At 37.2% G+C, this 23,652-nt stretch overlaps 1 protein-coding gene across 1 annotated transcript in view; it reads left to right on the forward strand.

Annotated features, from left to right (window-relative positions):
• LOC141440348 (uncharacterized) overlaps positions 1–23,652 on the forward strand; it is a 145,571-nt gene that overhangs the window by 73,508 nt on the left and 48,411 nt on the right. The window contains exons 2-3 of the mRNA XM_074104855.1: positions 10,445–10,537; positions 21,866–22,053. Coding sequence (XP_073960956.1) covers positions 10,465–10,537; positions 21,866–22,053 — 261 coding nt within the window. The 5' untranslated portion in view covers positions 10,445–10,464. The remainder of the gene's footprint in view (positions 1–10,444; positions 10,538–21,865; positions 22,054–23,652) is intronic.

Here is a 23,652-nt window from a genome sequence, read left to right on the forward strand (position 1 = left end):
TGTTCTCGGGTCTTGGGTATTTACTATGTATTTAAGTATGTATCTATCTATATAATTATATTTATCCGTTGCTTAGTACCCATAACACAAGCTTTGCTAAGCTTACTTTGGGACTAGGTCAATTGGTGTGAATTGCCCCGTGATATTTATTTATTTATTTAGTTCACTTGTCTTGTAAGGTTTGTTTGTTCATTGAAATTTTTCTAGTTGCATTTTCTAGCTGAAATGACTTAAAATTTAGTGCGTTAATCTAGTTCACAACTAAAAAACTTAATTCAAAAGTCATCGACAGTAAATTTTGTACCTTCTTATTAGACTTCTCGACAACTCAAGTTTTCTTTTGATTTGAAACGTTTACCGTCTCACTCCGAGCCTGAGTCCTTCATCCCTTTCTATTCTTTGATGTATAAGGGAAGTTATAACCCACTTCAATTAACTTTTCTCAAGTTGAGTTTGTTGACGACCAAATTTTGTAAGATTTCATCTTGACCTTAAAAACGCATAAAATTGAGTACTTAATCTTGAAAATAATTAATGTTGTAAGAGAAAATTTTCCCATTTTCTGTTGGAGTGTTTATGGTATTAATATAAGACAGCCCTGGCCGGCCGTTGAGTTTATGTCCGACGTGAAATTCACAATTTTTCAGGATAAATTAGTTTAAGCCATGTTTTTTGGCTGATATGATGATGATGATTGATTTAATTTGTATTACTTTTTAGGCAAAAACTAGTAAGAACTGGTTTGAGAACAGGTTTAGAGGGAAATAAGCAAATACATATTCGCAGAAAAGAGCGCTAGAATGATAATTAAGAATTACAAAATTAAAATTTTCAATTTCAATTTTTAAGAAATTTTTGACATATACATGTTATGACATTATAAAATTAATTTTGGCCTATCTTAATAAATCTATTCCCACAATTTAATTATAACGTATTGTATTAAGTAGTTTGACACGGTTTGTTTTTTTCAAATGTTTTGTATTAGGATATTTACTCGTAATTTATTTATTTTTGAAGATTTTAATTTTATAATTTTGCATTAAGTACATACATTTAAACTTGCAATATTTGTATGCTGTGGGCGAAACATAGTGATACCAATAATTACGCTATAACACCTTGTGTATATGTAACCACCTGTGTTTACAAATAAAGATACTTTGACTTTGACTTTGACTTTGAAAAATCTCATCAAATGTCTAAATATATGAAAGATGGCAACGACTCTGTGTAATCACGTCATTCCAAGTTAAAATTAATTTTTACTTTAATTTGTTTTGTTTAAATTATTTTTTACTGTTATATTACAATCAGTGGCCAACAACTTAAAGTCACATGGACATGCTGGTCCTTCGAACCGGGTATTTATATTTTATAGTTTTTCCCTTTGTATGCTTGGTGAACTTTATTGTATACATAAGATACATCCGTTATACACACTCATGATGCACGCAACTGCGTCGAAAGCTGAAAAAGGTAAAAAATATAATTATTCTACTTAATCCGTCACTTAGATTTTCAGGAAATATCGGACATGTTTTTTTCTTAAAGAGGGGTGTTATAAGTTTGACCGCTATGTGTGTCTGTCTGTCTGTCTGTGTGTGTCACCGTGGCTCTTAAACGGGTAGACCGATTTGAAGCAGGTTTTCTAGACTGTTTCATCAAAATCCGTTCAGCCGTTTTTGAGATATTGAACTTCGAAGTTACAAATTCGGGGGTTTTCAACTTTTTGTTAGTTAGGTTATTAAATCAAACAAAAAATTATAAAGATGGGACGCATCAAAGTACAGAAGTAAAGGCTGTGGCGTCGCATAAAAAATGACACACGACGTGACGTTACCTGGAACTTTGACTGCCTATAATGTTCATAATTTTTGTTTAAGTGATAAAAGAAAAAATGTGTATCAAATATTTTTTTATAACCTTACTTAGAATTTTTAGGATATTATTCTGTTATATGTTCTACGTTTCCTGTGAAACATGAGTATTTTCTCATTAATTTCAAAGTTTCAATGCGTTCTTTATCCCTGACTTAGCAAAACTCCCCAAACGTCCTTCAGAGTCATTCACACGAAAATATTTCCATGAATCCGATTACTAAAAACCTAAAGAATAACCTAACATCAAAGTGACCAAACGGGAAACACTTCATGTAAGTCGCCCACAGAAAAGAAAATGGCGGCAAATATCGCGGGAAAAAGAGCCTTGCACCAGTTCAATCCGGTTCTATTTCGGGTAAACGCCACGATTCCACTCTTGTTTTCGCACAATTCTTTTTTACGGTAAATACTGCTCTAGCAGTGTTTTTGTCAATAGATAAATTAATTAATACATGCTGGTTGCTGTCGTATTTTTCTCTAGCGCGTAATGCGGAACCGGGATAAAGCTTTTGTTGTAAGTAAACAGAGTGCTTTAAGAGTTGTTGGAATCAGATGCCAAATTGTATTTTTTATATAAGTTGGAGGAAAAACAAGCAGGTGGGCTCTTCGATGAATAAAAACACCGCCGCCCGTGCATACTCGTATCTTATAAAGCAGAAATAGGGTGGTTGGTCTTTATAGAAAACTGTAGGCTCGTTTTATGAAAGTCAAAGTCAAAATATCTTTATTCAATTTAGGGGCTGTTTCACCATCCTCGTTTCGTCTCTATTTGTTTTGTTCGAATAGACGGAGACGGCATCACATTTAACCGTCGGTTAACGCTGATCAATGGATGGTGAAACAGTCCCTTAGACTATAAAAAGCACGTATAAATGCAAAAAAGATAAAAGATATGTGAAAAACGGGAGGTAGGTATACAATACAATACAATGACTCTTTATTGTAAACCACAAGGAGTAAGCGATGAGAAACACAGGTACACAGAGAGAAAATTACAAGGTAAGCAATAGGAGCCTTTTAGCTTAAGAGCGATCTCTTCCAGACAACCTTACTGCTACTTAGGTAATGAATATTGTGATATATTTATTAGGAATTTTTCCTTATTCCTCGATCGTAGTACAGTCAGCATCAAATATATCGTAGCAGCCAAAGCATTCAAATACTTCGGCGTCAATAATTTTGACCATTTTGGCCGCCACGATATATTTGACGCTGACTGTACCACCAACTTGTTCCACCCGTGTAGGTATCCAAGCAGCTCATGATACTTAGTGATACAAGCAAACTTTTACTGAAAAGTTATTACAAATTCCATAGCTGCTGCAACTTAGCAATATCAACGCAAGCCTGCATAATAAACATAATGTTATCCTCTCTACGGCAGTAAGAAAAAACGGGATCAATATACCACGAATGTTCATAATAAAAGTCTCGGAATGTACATTGGTTACGAATTCATCGGCTCTTACCGATATCCAACCACTTGGATGAAATAAAATTTTATTGTACGTCGCTGCTGGGAGCATAGAATTTTCAATATACTTCAATGAAGTATGCGTTGCTGTGTATGCGGATAGTAGGGTAAATCGTCAATTACTGGCTACCTTATGTACCTATATAATAAAAATGAATTCTATTTGTATGTAGATAACCAGAATTAATTGTGTATAAGGTAGGTAGGCCAATAATTGACTATGTACCCTATATTATAAAACCCAGTTTAGATCTGCAAGAATAATCGTAAAAGTTTCGTTTCAAATATAAATTGAAACCAGTAAAATAACTAGCAATTAACTCGAACAAAACTCTGAAGAAGTTGGAGGGTTTAGTTAATTTTCAGTAAGTACTGTGGAGAACAATATCTCCAAAGATTAAAACATTACGATTTTCTTGAGATAAAGCAGCTAAAAAATACCTGTCTATTATACGTGACTACTCTCTAATATATAACAAAATTAAATTTGAATCACCAGTTGGGTAACTCTCCTTCTAAGTAGAGATCTTACTATCGTCACCGAGATTGCAAACTGCCAAGTCGTACGGTCATACGTCTACCTGGGCTCTTTGGTCTCAAATAAGGGAGGTTCCGAAGACGAGATCAAGCCACGCATGGTGATTACCCGGTGTGCCATGGACAGGCTTTCTAGAGTATGGAGGGACCGGAACATAACCAAGACCACCAAAATCCGCCTAGTAAGAGCACTAGTATTCTCCATTTTCTTATATACGGGGCCGAGACATGGACGGTGAAGGAATGGGAGAGGCAGCGTATTGATGCCTTAGAATTGTGGTGTTGGTGGAGACTGCTTCGCGTCTCCTGGACACAGCACCGCACCAATGCTTCCATCTTAAAAGAACTTGACATCGACGAGAGGTTATCAACGGCGGTGCACTCCCGAATACTCCAGTTTTTTGTATATGTGACGCGACGTGGGAGGGACTCCGTGGAGCGACTGGTTGTGCAGGGCCAGGTGAATGGCAGCAGATCACGTGGACGTTCCCCATTGCGATGGACGGACCAAATCAAGTCGTTGACTGACAAATCACTCAACGAATGCGCAAGACAGGCCTCAGCAAGCGATAAATGGCGCACGGTAGTGAAGCGCTACCGAGCGTCTCCCGTGACCACGACTGCTCTGCCAAGAGTAAGCACTGAGAAGAGAAGAGATCTTACTAAGATCTTCCAGCTGATGATGATCATAATAAACCGAAACAAACTAGTTTGGCTTCTGCGGCCAATATTCTTTTAGAATCCGATCCGGTTTCGATACAGCCATTTTCGTAACTTCCAGAGTGTAGTGGGTGTATATTTTCATAAAACGACTTAGTAGAGGATATTACAACGTTTATTCTAGAGCGTTATTCTTCGACATAAAACTGCTGTGGCACTTAGACATATTAAAGTATGATTACATGATACATTATCGTATAATCCAATCTCAATAAGAATAGACGGGAAGTACTGTTAGTTTAGCTATGTGGATGATTTATTTGTCTGATATCAGTTTGTGGTGTAACAAGTGTAAGAAATTCAACGACCGAATTATTTTAGCAAAAAAACGACTTGATGCGAATTGGACGAATATATCTATCTATGAGTATCTGTGATAGCAGCGCCCCTTTATCCGACGCAAAAAGAGGGGTGTTAAAGCTTAACCCCTATGTGTGTCTGTCTGTAGTACCGTAGCTCTTAAATGAGTGAACCGATTTGAATGCAGTGTTTTTATTTGAAATCGGGATTTCTAGCAATGGTTCTTAGATATGTTTTATCAAAATCGGTTCAGCCGTTTTTGAGGTATTGAACTTTGAAGTGACAAAGTCGGGGTTTAACTTTTTTTTGTTAGGTTATAAAGCGAAATGTACGCAGTGCTTAGTCATTTTAGAGATGGTGTCTTTAGACTTATTAGTTGGGATTTTGAGATTTTAGATGTCGACAAAATAATTTCATACAAATTCATCCAGCCACGCCATACGACCCCGACACTTATACACAATTTTGCACTATAATATTGGGAGCATAGCAATCTTACAACACGCAAACGTATTGGAGTTCCCATTGAGAACCGCATTCGGATACTGAGGTTCGTACGGTTTACCTTATAATAGAGATGTGTAGTTTGAGTGAGCGATTCAAAAGTATCACAATTTAATATCAGTTAGCATTGTTCAGTGGCTCACTAGCTCTTTTCGGATACAAATGAGGATCTTTTAGCTCATTCTGGCAAGGCAAAAAGCTCAATTGAGAGCGATGAGTCGTTGAGTGAATGAGGAAAGTGGCCGCAAACCCACATGCGCAATCTTTCTCTCCTTGTCCTACGAAGCTTGAGGTCCCGGGTTCGATTCCCGATCGGGGCAGATATTTGTATGAATAATACGAATGTTTGTTCTCGGGTCTTGGATGTTTAATTTGTATCTAAGTATGTATTTATCTATATAAGTATGTTTATCCGTTGCCTAGTATCCATAGTACAAGCTTTGCTTAGTTTGGGACTAGGTCAATTGGCGTCAAGTGTCCCATGATATTATTATTATGTTCTTTATTTTTCTTTCATTCTTAGGTTTAGGTTTTTATAATAGTTATAAAAAGTAAAATACAGAAAAGTAGATACAAAATTAAAATATTATAAAAACCTAACCTAGTTTGCCGCCGGTAACGAGGTAGGGCCCAAGCTACCGGTGGTCAGGGCCGCAGAGTGAGTGACGATGCGTGCCGTGTCCAGAAGTACCGCCTTCTGTATCTGGCTCTTGATCCAGCCATCTAGCGAGAGTCTCTTGAGATGTTGGTCGAGACTCTTCGCTATTAGACCGTTTCTTCGCTATTAGACCGTTTTTATTATTATTATTATTATGATTGTCTTACTAATTAAAATAATTAGTGAGCGAATGGGTACAGTTAACTGACCAACTTATCTGTGGATTGGTCAAGCACTGCTACACTGTATACGATCAACATGTTTTTTTTTTACATTTCAGTTGTTAGTCTGGAAGTGATCGGGTTGTTACGTGATTGTTATTATGAATCATTATTATGAATGATATTATTATTATTATTGTTTTCTTATGTCTCGATGCCGATCTTTGTCATCTGTACGCCAAGTTTCATGTAAACCGGTTCAGCCGTTATTGCGTGAGAGTAACAAACATCCAAATATCTTCACAAACTTTCACATTTATAATATTAGTTGAATAGGATAGGATTATTTGCTCCTATTACAGGCCACACGAGGTATGTGTAGAAAATACTTAATATAGCCTTCTTTTTTTAAATGTGTAGGTACAGTGTTAATTCGCACCTGCAGAGTTAGAGTCTATTTGACACATAACTGACTTTTTGGCCCAAAAATACACACACTAACAGTCACAGGCATACAAGCACGCTCACAGAAACACAAAAAAATATGTATTAGTAGGAGAATTTATCTTTTAATAGTATAGATTTTGGTATAACGAAACGTTCCTTTGTGATATTACGTAATAACCGTTTTCCAGATATTGCTGAGGTTTCTAGTTAAATCCGTGTCTAGCCCGTTTTCAATTCCACTTTGGATTATACCAGTGATAATTGTTTCGTTGGCGAGTAAGGCTGTGGCATTTCAAACGAGTAGCGTTTGTTACTACACTCTCTCCTTACTGTTTGGCTACCACATAACGGTTTGATAGACACAACTGTACAAATATGTAATACCCTACACAATTTAGTATAATTACGGCCAATAATCCAGAAGGACCAGGCTAAAAACCAACGCTGGAGAGCACTCAGCATACTCGGTACTTTTGCCATTAGATGTTAGTGTTATAATAATAAGTAAATTAAAATAAATCCTTTTTTTATAAAGGCATTTTGTTAGACATTCTACACGTGCAGCCTGTGAACCAATTACACGAAAAAGGCCAATGCCCTGCGCATCCAATATAATAACGGTTTCAGGATGCTGATAGGGCTGCCACGTTTTGTAGCGTATCGGGTATGCTCGCAGAGGCGCGTACCGACTGTTTTAAGTCAGTAATACGAAACAGAACAGCGTCCTTGATGCGCCGTGTGTGTGACAGCGCCAACGGCCTCGTGCTTATGGTGTTGAAATCTCCTGCTTGCGTTTTTTGGAAACACTGGGATTCAGTACATATGGAATCCAGTGGCTCTGTATATAACATAATGTAAATCTAGAGTTAACTAATATAGAATATAAGGTACGTAAACTAACACTTATGGACATGGTCTAAATTAAATGTTTTTAATTTGAATAAATGTATGATAGCAACACAATGACTAGGTGAAGCGCCCGTTCCCAGAAGTGGGACATAACATTTCCTGAAAATGAAATAACATTACAAAATGTATAGTTTCGAAATCGCTATGGATACCTAGGCGTGTCCTGACTGAAAGTCTGAGCAAGAAATGTCAAGGAAGTCTGTATTAAATTCAAATCAGGAAACAATAAGCGGCATAATTATTCTCTTTGTAAACTTAGTACATACATTATTATATTCAATTTGTGAATATCATTTAGTTAGCTTGATAAGCCAATTTGATATAGTTATGCGTAATTTGTTTATACAACGTGTGTCATCCATACGAACATATATTTTAAGGGCTAAAAGCATAAGCCCTCATGAACGTAAATTAGTATTTCTAGTTTGTATCGTTAACAAAGCTAGTAACTGAAACTAACATTTGCTGCCAACCGCTCACCCAGACACAAGAGATGTCGCTACTAAGCAATCAAATTATGAATGGTTTTTTGGAGTATTTTTGTATTTTTTATTTCAACTCCAAATTTGTTACTTTTACGGGTATCCCGTGAAACCATATCGAAAATACTAACTGAGACATGGATGCACAGAAAAACCAGAAAAAAACAATCATAATTTGATTGCTTAGTAGCGACATCTCTTGTCTGGGTGAGCGGTTGGTTCCGAAAGAGTGTGACGTCTGTCGACGCAACATAGATGTCGCTAGTGCTGCTGCTTTAGTAGCAAAGTAGAAATAAGCAACCTGAGATATGTATGCATAGGATAAATTCGTGTCTAGATTCCTGTCCAGCAGTGTATATAGCACGCAGCATGAATAGGACCTGGGTTCGATTTTGTCTCTTTTCTGGTTTTTCTGTGCATCCATGTCTCAGTTTGTATTTTCGATATGGTTTCACGGGATACCCGTAAAAGTAACAAATTTGGAGTTGAAATAAAAAATACAAAAATACTCCAAAAAAACAATCATAAGTAATAAAATTTTACCCCCTGGATTGCTATGTCTTGAAGTAGTATTACATAAGATTACTCAAGGTTATTTTTTTTGTGTAGCCTGTTATATGTCCCTGTGCTGGGCGAAGGCTTAACTTTTCCTCTGAAAGTGGTGTTTACATTAAGGGTATTAACTAAATCAATTATTTCAAAATAATACAAATCAAAAAATAAACAACTTGTTTTATTTTTTCACTGTTATTTATCCTAGCATTTATCGCGTTTCTACTAACAAGCATAAACAAATTGGGAAACGATTCACCGTAAACGTTAATTTAATTTTACCCGGAGAAAATGAAATTGGATTAACACCCTAAACACGAAGATTTATTGCCATTGGAATGGACATTTTTGTATTGAAAAATAACTCTGTTTCTATTTTTTCTCAACGTTTTTTATAAGTACTGTCAACCAGTGACATGCTGAGCGGGGTCATTTTTATAACAATCTCTATGTATGTCCCGTACATGCGTTAAGCCCGGTTCACATTTATCTGGCGTGTTGTGTCATGATGCTCTGTGTCTGTCTCTCTCTGTCTATGCTGTTGTGTCATGATGCTCTGTGTCTGTCTCTCTCTGTCTATGCTTGTGATGCGACAGAACACAAGCCGTCACAACACACTGCATTAGATAAATGTGAACGCAACCATATAAAATGTATGAAACCGATACCGCTCTGATGCGTCACGACACAACACGACTGGTAAATGTGATCCGGGATTTAATCCTGTTATTAATATACTTATATTTTTTTTAATGGCTGGATGGAGTTAATCTTGAAATCTTAATTGAGTCTATAGAAATTAAATTATGTGCGTACAATCAGCAGCAGATGAGCAGTTACGGTTATGGTGCTACACATGTCTCTGCCGCTAAGGTAATAAAAAAGTGTTGAAATAATTTTGAATACCATAGCTTCTCTTCTGCTGCTGACTGTACCGGGCAGGTAAACTATAATTAGTTTGATTACTTTATGTCATAAATTATCATCCATCCCATTTTAACCTGTCCTCTCCCAGAGGCACAAATTTGTGCCCAAAATCCTTCGATCCTTTTATCCTGGGAGATGACACATTAATCTCGCTTCGTTTTTAATATTGTTCTTTTCTAACATAAAACATCTGTATTTTCAAGCTGGCTATCAGACACATAATCTATCAGACATATTATCAAATGATGGCAAAACATAAAAACATTACACAAAGTTATCTAAACACGCCCATTGAGGTGTAAAAATCTTGTTGAAAACCCACCAAATTTCATTTCATTTGGCTAATTCTGAGATAAGCGCACGGCTGAACGAACGAATGACTCCGAAATGTGGTGTGATTAATCATGCTCGTTCGCGAATGAATGACAAAACAAAGTTATGACAAAACAGGCGAAAATATTAAAATAATTGTTGTTATTCGATACGGAATTGAATGAAAAAAAAAAGATTCTTTGAGAGATGTACCCGCCCATTTGTCACTTCAACTTGCATCTTCTTATCTTCTTTTTAGCCATTTTCTACCATTTTGGTGTAGGCATTCTTCAGTTTTCTCCACTTCTCTCTGTTCTGTGCTACTTCCATCAAGTTTGACCCGGCTACCCGGACGTCATCCTTCCATCTCATCTGCGGACGTCCTCTCGGGCGTGTCGCGCCCCAGGCTCATCCTGCACCATGAGTCGCGCTTTCGAGCAACGTGGCAATTGCATATTCCTTGAGTTATATCGGTGACTTTAAGCATGCCTGTCTATGAAACACCATGTTTAAACTTCTATATTTACGAGTACCTACTCGATTTTATTGGTCCTCACAACGGTTTTTTTTTGTTTCAGGTGCAGTTCCCACTGCCGCTATGTCGGTAGAGGGGCAACGGTGCCTATGCGTCGTGGTGCTCCTCATACACACGGTCACCGGCGCCGGTGAAGGTAATAATACTAATTAACTAAAATACTTTCTTTGCTCACCTGCGACCTTATGATAGTTAAGTATATGCAAGATATGCGTGTTCATGCAGTTCCTCCACCTCCACACTGTAAGAACACACACAAATCACACAAACCCATCTATCACCACCACCACACTACACTGACGCGTTTCGAACTCAACCAGAGCTCATCTTCAGAGCAACACAACCGTACACCATACTACCAGATGTTAGACTAATAATACTGTATGTATGTATGGGGTTCCTTAGTTACGTAATTTTTTAAACTACCAGCGCTTTCGGAAAGACCATCATTGCCAAGAAGAATGCGCCGCAAGAAACTTGGCAGAAAGTCATTTTTTCATAATAATATAATAAGAAATAAAATACTTAAAAACTACAGTATACAATTAAAGAAAAAATTATAAAATAATAATAATAATAATACAGGGATGTATGGGGTTCCTTAGTTACAAAACTAAACACTAATCAACGTTCAGTGGAAGTGTAGAATGCTTCCACCGTCATAAATTAAAAAAAAAAATAATAATTTAGTTCTGAAATATACATTTCAGGTCAAGTAACCATTAAGCTTTTGGATTCCGAAGGCAAGCCCACGTCTGCCGCCCCCAAAGTAGCTCTCACGCACTCATGTCATGCTCTGAAAGCTACTAGGCTTACTAAAATTCCTTCCAAAAAATCACCTGGTAATTTTTTAAGGATCCACCTGACCACTTTACTGCGTCGTAAAATGCACGGTCGCTTTAGTGTTCAACCGTTAAAGGGTTGTTTTACTGTTTTTACTGGCCCACATTTTTATTTGAAGTTTTTTTGCCGTGGCACGATTTATTCATGACGCAATGGTCTCATGTTATGGGGCGTTTATTTTGATGATATAAGTGAACTGACAGTAGATAAAATTAGTCACCTACATAGAAATAAATATTGGGTAACGCGTACTAAGTAGGTGCTTTTGAAATTTAGATTTTACCATAAATATGTATGAAATTCGGTAATTTTTGGTGTAAATTTTACAGGCAATAAGGCCCCGTATCCACCAAATACGTACGAAGATGTGTTGCGAATATATGTACGTAATGATCGGTATAACAACTTTAGATATATTTTCACTGGATAAAACAACATTTGATATAATTTCAAAGGATACCTTCACAGAACTTTTTTTATAAAATTATCCTAACCTAACCTAACCCAAAGCACAGTTAGCAACAAAGATATGAATCACGCCCAGAGTCTTTTATAAAGGACTTAAGTATTGTATTTTCACATCAAACTCTATCATAAATGACATAAAGTTTGATGTTCATAAATCAAAAAAAATACTTGGGCGTAAGGAGGATACACGACCTTAATGTTCAGGCAATGAAGTCCTGTATACATATTTTTGGCACTTCAAACGTATGTATATTTTTGTTGCTGACTGTACATGAAATCGAATTATGGTTAAAGAATTTTATTTGTCAAAGAAATTTACATTTCACTTATTGAGAAAATGCTTTGATTTGCACTATCTAAGCCTATACCTACATACCTACATATAAGTACCTTTAAATGTCATTGGTAGCACTTATTAAGGTTTTGCGATAGTCAGCCCTGTGTATCTTACGCACACATTGACGCGTGTACAGACGTCGTCGTGCCTATGTAGATTCAAGAACACGTATTTTGTACGGCGTGGCCGCCCTGTGACTGTACTTACATAGTAACGTATCTAAGACGCCCAATTGCAAAAACTGTCTAGATCTAGTGACGCAGCTAGAGAAAGTCCAACAATGAGAAATTCATGCTGTCCTGAACACAATACAGCTCTGAATAGGGCCATTAAGTCCAAATGAAAACATGAATCACAGACACTACTTTAGACCCAATAGAGTGGATTTAAGACTGATATTGCAAAGCATTGGTTTGCGACTTATTGCGTTTTCGTTTCGGCGTTCAAACAAAATGAGTGAATGCAATCAATAGAGATGAAAACAGATGTTTATACCTAACTATCGAAAGCTATAGACAGGTATTTTCATTATAAGTGAACCTTTTACGTATTTTTTTTTCAGAATTTGTTAATTCGGATTCTTCGTACCTACTCAAAATCACGAGCACTATCGATTTTGACGAAGAAAATTGACACCAATTTTTATACATTTTTTATGCCCATTATGCAACAACCCTCTATGTAGTATACCTATCCAAAAAATACAAATAATTAAAAAATACACTTTTTTCTTTATCCCAATCAATAGCGCTAGTGATTCTGATTAATAAGAATTTCATGCTTGAATTTAAAAAACAATCATGAACCTTTTTTCGTAATTTTCATTTATTACATTTTTTGATCGTTATCCGTGAGAATGTGCAAATTAAAACTATCCTTTGTACTTCCCAGGGTCTAAATATTATTTTATGCAACTGTATACGAGTGCCGAGTTTCATAATAGGGCCACATGAGTGTTTTAAGGCCTAATTACGTACAGTTGCATACAATATTTTATCTATATCCACATATTAAATTCTCTATCATGTGTTCAAGAACCATTGAGAATGACCTGCTGCTGCACGTGGTGCGGACGACCCCCCCCCCCCCGTGCTGCAACGATGTATGAAATCTCATTACGATACAGCCGTGTTCATAATAGAATCTAATGTCGTAATACTGGTCATTACCTATGGTTTTTGAACGCATAATGAGATTTACTATATTTGTGTAGATAAATAATCTTTATACAAAATTGCATCAAAGTCAGTTCAGTGGGTATAAGCGGGTAAAAGAGAGTAAAGATTTAATGTCTGCAAAAGCACACGGGCTATCTTTATCCCGAAAACAAACGCAAAGTAAAAACAAAAAGTGCAAGAGTTCATTTATGAATAATTAAAAATGAAATACGGATTTTTAAAACTGGTTTAAAACAGGATTTGCGTCAAGCTCGTTGCGCATTAGTACTGAGTTTTATTTCACACAGTTTAAACACACAATTTTCGCAGAATAGTTCAGAATATTTTCACTAGAATTTCCCACGGTGATAATTTCGTTATTGAACAAATTCGGGTAGATATGACACGAGTAGCTATCGCATTGTTAAATTTTATGAGTTCTAATTTTAATTCATTTTGTATATTGCTATGGATTGTAGAATTACCAGATATTTTGTCCAGTTCAATGATTACCTCATTAGCCTTATATCTGATTATTTCGATGGGGACAAAGCTCTGTTAAATTTTCATTTTTATTTTGTAATTTTAGTTTAGTTCATATTTAGTTTTTGTTTTGTAATTCCTTTTTATAATATTAGTCAGGTAAACCTTTTTTTAGAAGTTGTTAATTACTGTAATTCAATTATACTTGTATCATCCCAGCCTATATACGTCTCACTGCTGGGTACAGGCCTCCTCTCATAATGAGAGGGCTTTGGCCGTAGTTCCCATACGGGCCCAGTGCGGGTTGGTAACTTAAATTACTGTAATATATTATATTTTATTTATTTAGTAATAAGAATAAAATAATAAGTACAAATCAAATTTGGCTATGGCCAACAGCGAACGTCCTAAAACACTGCCATACTTCAAAATTGCGATTCACTGCATCCCTAAAGTACCTACTAAAATGCGACGCATGTGCCTGCGAAAGTACCCCACATCGGTCCACATATTCTCGAATGTTTATCATCGCGATGCATTACTGCGAAAGTATGCCATATCGATCTACTTAAGTACATATCGTCTATCATAAGTATAAGTCGATCCCCGATCACGACAGAGATTATGAATGAGAAATACGAATGTCTAAAAGGAATTTCTTTGTAGTTCGGTCGGTAGAACATTTTACAATTTTCCGGAATAAAAACTACCCAATGCCCTTTTCAGCGCTAGTACTTATCTTGAGGTCCATTAACAACTTTAAAATTTCTATCTCGTTTGTGATTGGTTAATTAAGAGCGTTTATACCTGCTGAGCTGGCAACGTTGTTTTTTGTTGGTTTTTCTCGATAATTCCATAAAAATTGAACAAAAATTAAAAATGTGGTTGATAGAACTTTTCTTAATGTATAAGTTAATGTATCTACTCCAATAATTATTCGTGATAGACTTTTATATTCTTTAAAAACGAATTTATGTTTATCAACGGTCTGTAAAGAAAATGAAAGTTTATCACGAATAATAAAATTATTGGAGTAGACACATTAGCTTATATATTATAAGAAAAATTATATCAGACCACGTTTTTAATCAATTTTATATTATCTGAGTACATGAATTACATTTGAAATTTACTTCGAAAGGAAAACATTAAGTTCATATAAGTTCCAAAAAAAGCCCTCTTGTTCATTGCAAACGTACATGAATGAAAATAAGTAATCGAGAAAAACTAACAAAAATGCAACGTTGCCAGCTCAGCAGGTATAAACGCTCTTAACTAAATGAGCCAATCACAAGCAAGACGTATTTAACCTCAATCGGAGCTCTCGACACTAACGCCATCTAGCGACATTTCGGTCCTAATACTTTCCAGATTTGCGTTTTTTAACCGATCTGTGTCGGATTAGGCCCGCAGCTGTCGATGAGTGTTCCGCTGCCGCTGGCCGAAAATAAAAACAAATGCTGGCCATCCAATTGCGGGCGGCCATTTCACGCGAGCTGGTGCAAGTTGACAAAATAAGCGGTAAAATGGTTTGTAGGATAACGGTGCCGCTATAATGGCTACCGTAATCCAGTGAACGACGTTAGCAGAACGTTGTCTATGTAGCCAGTAACAAAACGTCCCGAGCGGCTACGGCTACCACGAAATTCGAAAATCGAAATTCGTATTGTACCTTCCATCTCACTCTCGTATTTAATAATGTTAGCGTCAACGGGACGGCAACATATGAAGTTCGAATTTTGCTTTTCGTAGTGTAGGGCAGAAATCTGAATCTTCCCCCTACTCTTATTTCTTTTTTAAGCCCCAATCCAAAAAGAGGGGTGTTATAAGTTTGACCGCTATGTGTGTCTGTCTGTCCGTCTGTCTGTCTGTCTGTGGCACCGTAGCTCTTAAACGGGTGGACCGATTTGAATGCGGTTTTTTTAAAAATTAAAAACAGATTTTCTAGCGCTAGTTCTTAGACATGTTTCATCAAAATCGGTTCAGCCGTTGTTGAGATATTGAACTTTGAAGTGACAAAGTCGGGGGTTTTCCAATTTTTTGTGGGTAGGTTATAATATTTCAAACATTATGAAGGTATTTTTGCTCAAGCTGAAATAGAGACGCTTTGCTCGCATTTCCCGCTCGCTCGCTTAACTAATGCGACAGTTTATGTTTGTTCTTATTTCACGCTAAAATAACTGGACGAATTTGAAATTTGAAGTAACAGTTACTTTATATTCCGTTTATGTGCCGTTACTTCAATCGACTGAGCTAGAAACAAAACATGTTATACGATGGTAAAAACTAGCGGAAAACTCTTCTAGTTACGAGCTCTATGTCTCTAATGAAGGATAGGAGTAACTCATCATCATCATCATCATCATCATCCGCAATGGAAATTTTGAGAATTTCTGTAAAAGCTTAGTACCGAATGTGCGAATTTTTACTCTCGAGCAGATCTAATATTTGACGCGAGCAAAGCCCCCATATAATCCCACTGTGATCTTCAGATCTCATCTCAGAATGAGAGGGCTTGGACCGCAGTTCTGACGCGGGCCCAGTGCGGATGGGAACTTCACATCCCATCCTTCTTTTGTCTTTCCTTCTATTTCGTTTCTTCGTTTGTTGTTATTACCAAGATATACTCAGCGGCATAAAATTTGACCTTCTACATACAAAATTACCTATTGCTGCATATATTTGAGGACCAGACTTTTTTGCCGTCTAGTAGGTATACTAATGAAATGACAAATACTCTCACAGTCCAATAGTAGGTGATAATACACTATGATGAAATGACAACATGCATCTCTATACTCCATATATTCTTGAATTTCTGAACTTTAATTCAACTCCAAACTGTTCAATGGTTCGAGGATCATCAATTTGCATTAGTTTTGGTTTGATCTTTAACCGACTCGACTGGAAAGTGCAATGGACTCTGTATAAAAGCAATGCATTGATTACTTAACTCCGACGTCAAGTCGATTAAAGCAAAGTTTAGCGCCGCGATTGTATTTTGGCATATAAGATTAGACAGCTGGGGCATGCAAGATTTTATCATAAATAATAATGTTTATTCATGAAATATAAAGAAACCTTAACAAAAAAAATTAACCTAAACTTATAATATAACCTACAAACTAAGACCTAAACTACTTACAACCTAAAAACCACCATTCCGCGTCGTACCCGGCTCAAAGGTGCCCATAATGCCAGCCGCATTTCCCCGCTGTATGGCCAGCGCCACCTGCTGAACCAGGTACGACCCGGAGCGGGGGTCGCAACCCCTGTCCCGTAGCCTACGGCCCAGCTCCCACACCAAAGACTTCGCTTCAGCCCCCCAAGGACCAGCCGTCTCGACCGCAAAAGGCACGCAAGGCAAGGCATGAAAGATTAATAATAATAATAATCAACAAAAATAAAATTTTAAATGCTAGGTCTTACAACGATCTTGTCTGCAAAAAGTTGTGCGCTCATGGTGAAACCAAATCAATTGATTGTCGTTCATTGTGACCATTGTTTAATAGTGGACGTGTTCTGGCTGATGATAATGATTATAAAGTGATAAAACAAATAAACCGTTTATTTCTCTGAAATTAAAAAAAAATACAAAAAAGATAAAGAATAAATAAAAAAACAAAGTGGATGTAGTTGCCTACCGATTAGTGATTCCAGACGTTAAGTTATATGTTATTATACGTTACTAAACAAGTTCCAATGGTCACGTCTTATACTTGGTTTGGATAAGTATTTAACTAAACGTAAACAAAACAAAGTCAAGGTGTCTTAAAAATTCAAAGTCCCCGCACTATCTAAACAGTTCTTGTAATGCATTAGTCTAGTTTGTATTACAATGATGGATAAGTTAAATTCTTAAAATCCTTGAAATCAAATCTGGCAGATGAGGTTTGTTTACATTTAGTTAATTACCTAAACTCAAGTATAGATTCGCCATCATCTCACCACTTACGACCAACAACATGTTGAGTGCGGGCGACGCAATTTTGTCAAGTCGTAACAACATGGTAGAAATGTCTAATTAATTCTTTGAATTCGGGTCGAGTTGTAAGCTGCGTAACGGTTCTAGGGACATCCTCTTTAGGGTCAGGGCAATTTAATTTTCCTCCCTTTATATCTGTCCCATTATCGATTTTCTCTAAATCCGGATGCTTGTTCTCTTTTTCTGCTTTTCAATAGATTGATTAAGGTAGCCCGTTGGACTTTTCATCTGGGCGTGTTTGGATAGATCGATAATATTATGAAGTTCAATGAAATGTTCTGGATTCGCTTGATTTTCAAATTAAAACTTCTTTCTAAGTAAATGAACGCACGGAAAATGTCATGCGACCATACATTTAATCCATTAATAAGGATTTAGGATCCGAAACATATCGAACAATGATTCGATTTATGTAGGTAAATCATTTAACAATATGTCATATTCAGATCTGAGATAGTATCGAAGTAGGGCAGAAGTACCGTTTGTGGCCACTGTACCGTTTATGGCCATTTACTGTTTAAATAAACGTTCAAAATAAATTTATGGTAATAAAACATTAAAAACTGTTCGTTTCAGTATAAACTTTTGAAATAATTGTTTTAATAATATAACTTTTTATATTAAATATAATGACCCGGATAACTCACGGTAGTTTCATGTTCAAAATAACTTTTTATATATTACTTCAAATGTCAACTGGCCAAAAACGGTCTTAAGGTGGCCAAAAACCGGGACTTCTGCCCTAAATAGCCCTTAGAAAATTGTTTAAGTTTCATTGGTATTCATAATAAACCAAGTATAATTTTTAGAATCATAATTAGCTTAAGCTTAAGCATAATTGCAGGTGGTAGGACCTTGTGCAAGGTCCGCCCGGATTGCTACCACCATCTTGCTCGCTAAACCTGCCGTGAAGCAGCAGTGCTTGCACTGTTGTGTTTCGGCGTGGAGAGTAAGACAGCCGGTGAAATTACTGGCACCTAAGGTATCCCATCTTGGGTCTCTAGGTTGGCAAAGCATCTGCTATCCCCCTGGTGTTGAAGGTGTCTATGGGCGGTGGTGATCTCTTACTATCAGGAGACACACTAGCTCGTTCACCAACCAGTCGAATAAATAAAAAAAGCTTCACTTCAATGTCCCTTTATCATTATCGTTTTCTACAGAGTCTTAATAAGATTTAGCACACCCACCACCCGCCGAAAAACTTTGAATTCGTCCATTGAAATCTTTCAAATAAACAGTATTAAAATGTAATGCCTTTTATTGAATAGAAATTCCCGAATTTCGGTAAATCATTCAGGTTAATTATTCCGCCAGGTCTCGATTAGTAACTAAATTGTAGTCGTCGAATTCCTTAATTTCAGCGACGGAATTAAACTTGTTGGAAACCTTTGTTTCCGCTAGAAGTCTGGAAAATTCGAAAGAGAAATCTTGGAAATAAATAAGCCTTTTGAAATCGTCTACGTATTCTTCGGAGGAATTATTTGTTTGAAAAGGCTTTAAAAGTATTTATCGCGATAAAATGAGGTCGACTTTCGGGTGCAAAGCACACCAATACTTCTATAAGGTTGATAGACATGAATAGATATCGTTTTTTGTTGCATCACCCGAAAACGCTACGCTACGAAAAATCTCGAAAGAAAGAAATAAAGAAAGAAAGTATACCTACCGGTATAGAGTACGTTCCCCGTTCTGTCGTCTGAATAGCAATGTTGCTGTAGTTCAACATATCATTGATATGCAGAAGAAATAACGTGGGAGACAGAATGCAACCCTGCGGGACACCAGAGTTCACAGTCCTTAAGTCGGAGCAAGAACCGTCGATTACAACTTTGATGCTCCGACCTGAAAGAACACTGGCAATCCAAGAGCACAATTTTTTCAGGTAGTCCGTACGCCGGAAGCTTATAAAGTAGAGCTCTGTGCCAAACTCTATCAAAAGCCTTTGCTATGTCCAAGCTGACCACCAAGGCCTCCCCCTTGCTCTCAATAGCTGTAGCCCAACGGTGTGTACCTAAGGTAGACTAAAAGATCAGCAACCGATCTAGCGCAGCGAAAACCGTATTGACGGTCATTAATCAGCTGGTGCTCCTCTAGGTACCTCAACAGCTGGCGGTTGATAGTGGACTCCATAACCTTGGAGATCGAAGCGGTGATGGTTATTGGCCTGTAGTTGGAGGGGTCCGAGCGAATGCCCTTTTTAGGGATTGGATGCACAAGAGCTGTCTTCCATGAGCACTGGACAACGCCAGAAGAGTAAGAAAGCCGGAAGAGACGCGTAAGGACCGGTGCCAACTAAGGAGCAGAGGTTTACAACATATTGCATTTATTAATACAATTTTGCTGACACCTTTTTGGTCACTGTAATTGCATTGTAAACCAACTTCCATAATGTATACCAAATTTTAAGTCAAACCTGTACATTTTGACAGATTGTGAAAGGTCATGTGACGGAGAGAGCTGTTCAATAAGTGTTAAATATTACAAAATCAACATGTACACATTGAATTCAAAATTTACATACGTATATTATATTAGTCACATTATAGAAGCTGTGCCGTTAAGACGCTTGGAATACGAGAAAATCTTATGGTCGATATCTATATAATGTATGTTATTCCAAAGAATCTCTTAGAAATATGTGAGAACTTTACCGCTAAAAGCTAGTAAATAACCAATGAAGACTGATAGAATATCTTAGTGTAGCAAATGGAAACACAAGCAAAATAAGAAGATACATCTTCAACATTAAACAGTGAAAAATAAATTTAAACAAACAAGCTTTTTATTTCTTATTTTCATGTAATTATATTTTAATTTTTCTCTTGCACTTCGTTAACAAACAATATAATATTTCTTTTGCTGGAAGGTGAATTTCATTTTGCTTTGCAGTTTTTCTTCACAACTACTATCTCCAAGTCATAGTTATTATTGTTTCGTTTCTCTAAAGATTTAAGATTTAAGATTGATTTATTTGCCAACATGAACAATACAGGATAGGCAAATAAACAATAAACTAATAAAAAATGCGTTTGCCAGTCCCTTGCACTGTGTGGCAAAAGGAACAGGCTCAGCTTATGCTGCGTTTGCTCAGAAGCTGCCAGCGCTGGTTTTCAGCCAAAAGCTAAAAGCGGTTTGAACGTCAGAATTTTCTGTCGATACAATAATAAAAAGAAACTTAAATTCCAAAAAATTACAGCGAGGTTTGCAAACGTTTTATGACGGAAAATTCCCGCTGTTATTTATGCAATGAAACCTGGGTTAAAAACTCTTATGCCGAGTTTATACCTGTTTGCAAGAAAAATCGTGCAAGTTGCATTACATTACGAGGCCGTAAAGCCAACGAGTTTGTAGTGGTCAATCGAGCCCCGCAATGTAATGCTATAACGCGGAATCTTTTCACGATGCGACTTTGTGGGAAATCGCAATAAAGAATTCAATTTTTTTTTATGAAGACCAGAAATCGGTACAATAAATTAACATACGAAGACAAAGTACAGCACGGTGCAAACCGTCGTTCAGTACCCGGCCATAAAGATTGCACATCGGTTTTCGGAAAGAGCTAATTTCGGCTTCGTAGACCGTTGTCACACACTACTTTTGTGACGTTTGTCAGTCGTCTTACAGATGCAATAGAGTACGGACGCATTTGGGTGAAAATATATGATAAAAAGTTGTTGAAACCCCCAAAAACTTTAAATTGTACGATGGCATCTTTAGGGAAAAGAGGAAACCATACTTTTTCCAGTAGTTGCAACAGCTCTCTGTACTCGTAGATATCGGAAAACATGTCATTAATTTGACATCATCAGTTCACCAAGTGGAAGGGCTGCCAACGCTTCGTCTTCCGATTCGTGGTCGCCACTCAAGAACTTCACTTCCCTAACGGTTATCTCTCCTTCGAACAATGTGGCCCGCAGATAGCCACTTCAACTTCCATATTTTTAAAACTATGTCGATAACTTTAGTTTTCCGACGAATTTCCATAGTCCAGTTGGATTCTGTCGCGAAAAAAAACCAAGCATAGCTCTCTCTATAGCTCATTGCGTGACTCTAAGCCTCTCCAAGCCACCAACAGTCAAGGACCACTCGGAGTCATAATCGAGTCTGGCAACATACACTGGTCGAAGACTCTAGTCTTCAGGCACTGTGGAATATTGAACGAGTAAATGATCAAAGTATTTTTGTCAGCAGCACCAACGCCGTCCCCTCCAACGCTGAAGCCTGAGCAGAACGAGCTGACTGTCACCTTCCCACCCCTGGATGACATCTACAGCACGCCGGAAAAGTTCTTCGCCACAGAGAACAACACCGTGGTAACATCGCAAACTGGCTCCACAGCGCTGCTGCCGTGCGTGATCAGGAACATTGGAGATGGCATTGTAAGTATAGGATAACCAGACTATCCCAGTGATCTTCCTACTAAGTATCTTATCTTAAATCTTAAACGAGCAATTCTTGTATATATATTTAAACTCAAACTCACAACATTTATTGACATAAAAACACACATTACATCACAACAAAAATACAGTAAAACATGACAGAAGAGAGAGAAATAAGAGAAGTTGCGCTGAGCATGATGCCACAAAGGACTCAGCAGGAATCTCGGAAACGGCAACAACGATTTCGATAATATTTGGTATGTTAGGGTTTCCGGAGATGAACAATCGATCTAGTTTGGGCTTAATCTCTAAGAAAACGCGCGAGTGTTTGAATTTTTATCCCAATAATAATATTATTATGAATGTGAAAGTGTGTGTGTGTGTGCTATAATGCTAAAATGGCTTGACACCTGGAATAACACACAGGCTTCTCTTTTTTCTGATTTTCTTACGGTTTTGGGATAAGATATCGAAATATCAATCACTGGTCATGTCATTGAAATTTTGAACGGGATTTGTAAACAACTTTAATGAAATCGATGATAAAAGGACTCAGCAGGAATCTCGGAAACTTGTTATGTATTATATTTGGTATGTTAGGGTTTCGGAGATGAACAATCGAAGTTGGTCTTATCTAAAAAAGAGGGGGTGTTGAATTTTAGCACAATTAGTAATATTATAAAATAGTGAAAGTTTGTGTGTGTATGTGTGTGCGTGCGTGCGTGCGTGCATGCGTGCGTGCGTGCGTGCGTGAGTGAGTGAGTGAGTGAGTGAGTGAGTGAGTGAGTGAGTGAGTGAATGAGTGAGTGAGTGAGTGAGTGAGTGAGTGAGTGAGTGAGTGAGTGAGGAGGAGGAGTGAGTGAGTGAGTGCTAAAAGCTAGGCTAGACACCTGGAATAACACACAGGCTTCTCTTTATTCTGATATTCTTACGGTTTTTTGATAAAATATCGAAATATCAATTTGGAACGGGATTTGTAAACAACTTTAATGAAATCGATGATGTCATCTCTGGGAATCCCAGAATTTCAATTCAACTGTTATTTTTAATGCTTTACGCATGTAAAGCCGCAGATAATCACTACTTTCTAAATATATAATTTATATTTTTTATAAAATCTGAGCAAAACCATAACAATATTATATGTATCGAAATTAAGAGTCCCGCTGACAGTCACTTTTTTAACGTGCAAAGCGTGGCAAAGGACTTGCGCCAATTAGCTACCGACAGCCAAAGAGGATGTGAATTCAAAAAAATATTCTCCATCCAAAATCTTTATATGTCGTGTATTTAAATCAACCTGGAATATTCTCGAAATGGAGGTCCATCAACGAGATGGACGAATAATCTGATTAAAAGCCGTGAACCCGCTCACGTGGACGCAGGCCGCTTCAAACCGAAGCAACTGGAGGTATATGGGGGGACCTGTCGATCAGTGGGATGTCCAACGACTGATATGATAATGATGAAACTACCGTGAGACTCACTCATATTAAATATAGCAGCCGCTGAGTCGCGTTGCTCGCGAGTGACGAAGGGCTACGGATTAGCCCGAAACATGTCGAGCTAACTCCATTATGAGACGTTGAGTTATCC

The sequence above is a fragment of the Choristoneura fumiferana genome, chromosome 22 (genome assembly GCF_025370935.1).
Source record: "Choristoneura fumiferana chromosome 22, NRCan_CFum_1, whole genome shotgun sequence".
Classification (NCBI taxonomy): domain Eukaryota; kingdom Metazoa; phylum Arthropoda; class Insecta; order Lepidoptera; family Tortricidae; genus Choristoneura; species Choristoneura fumiferana.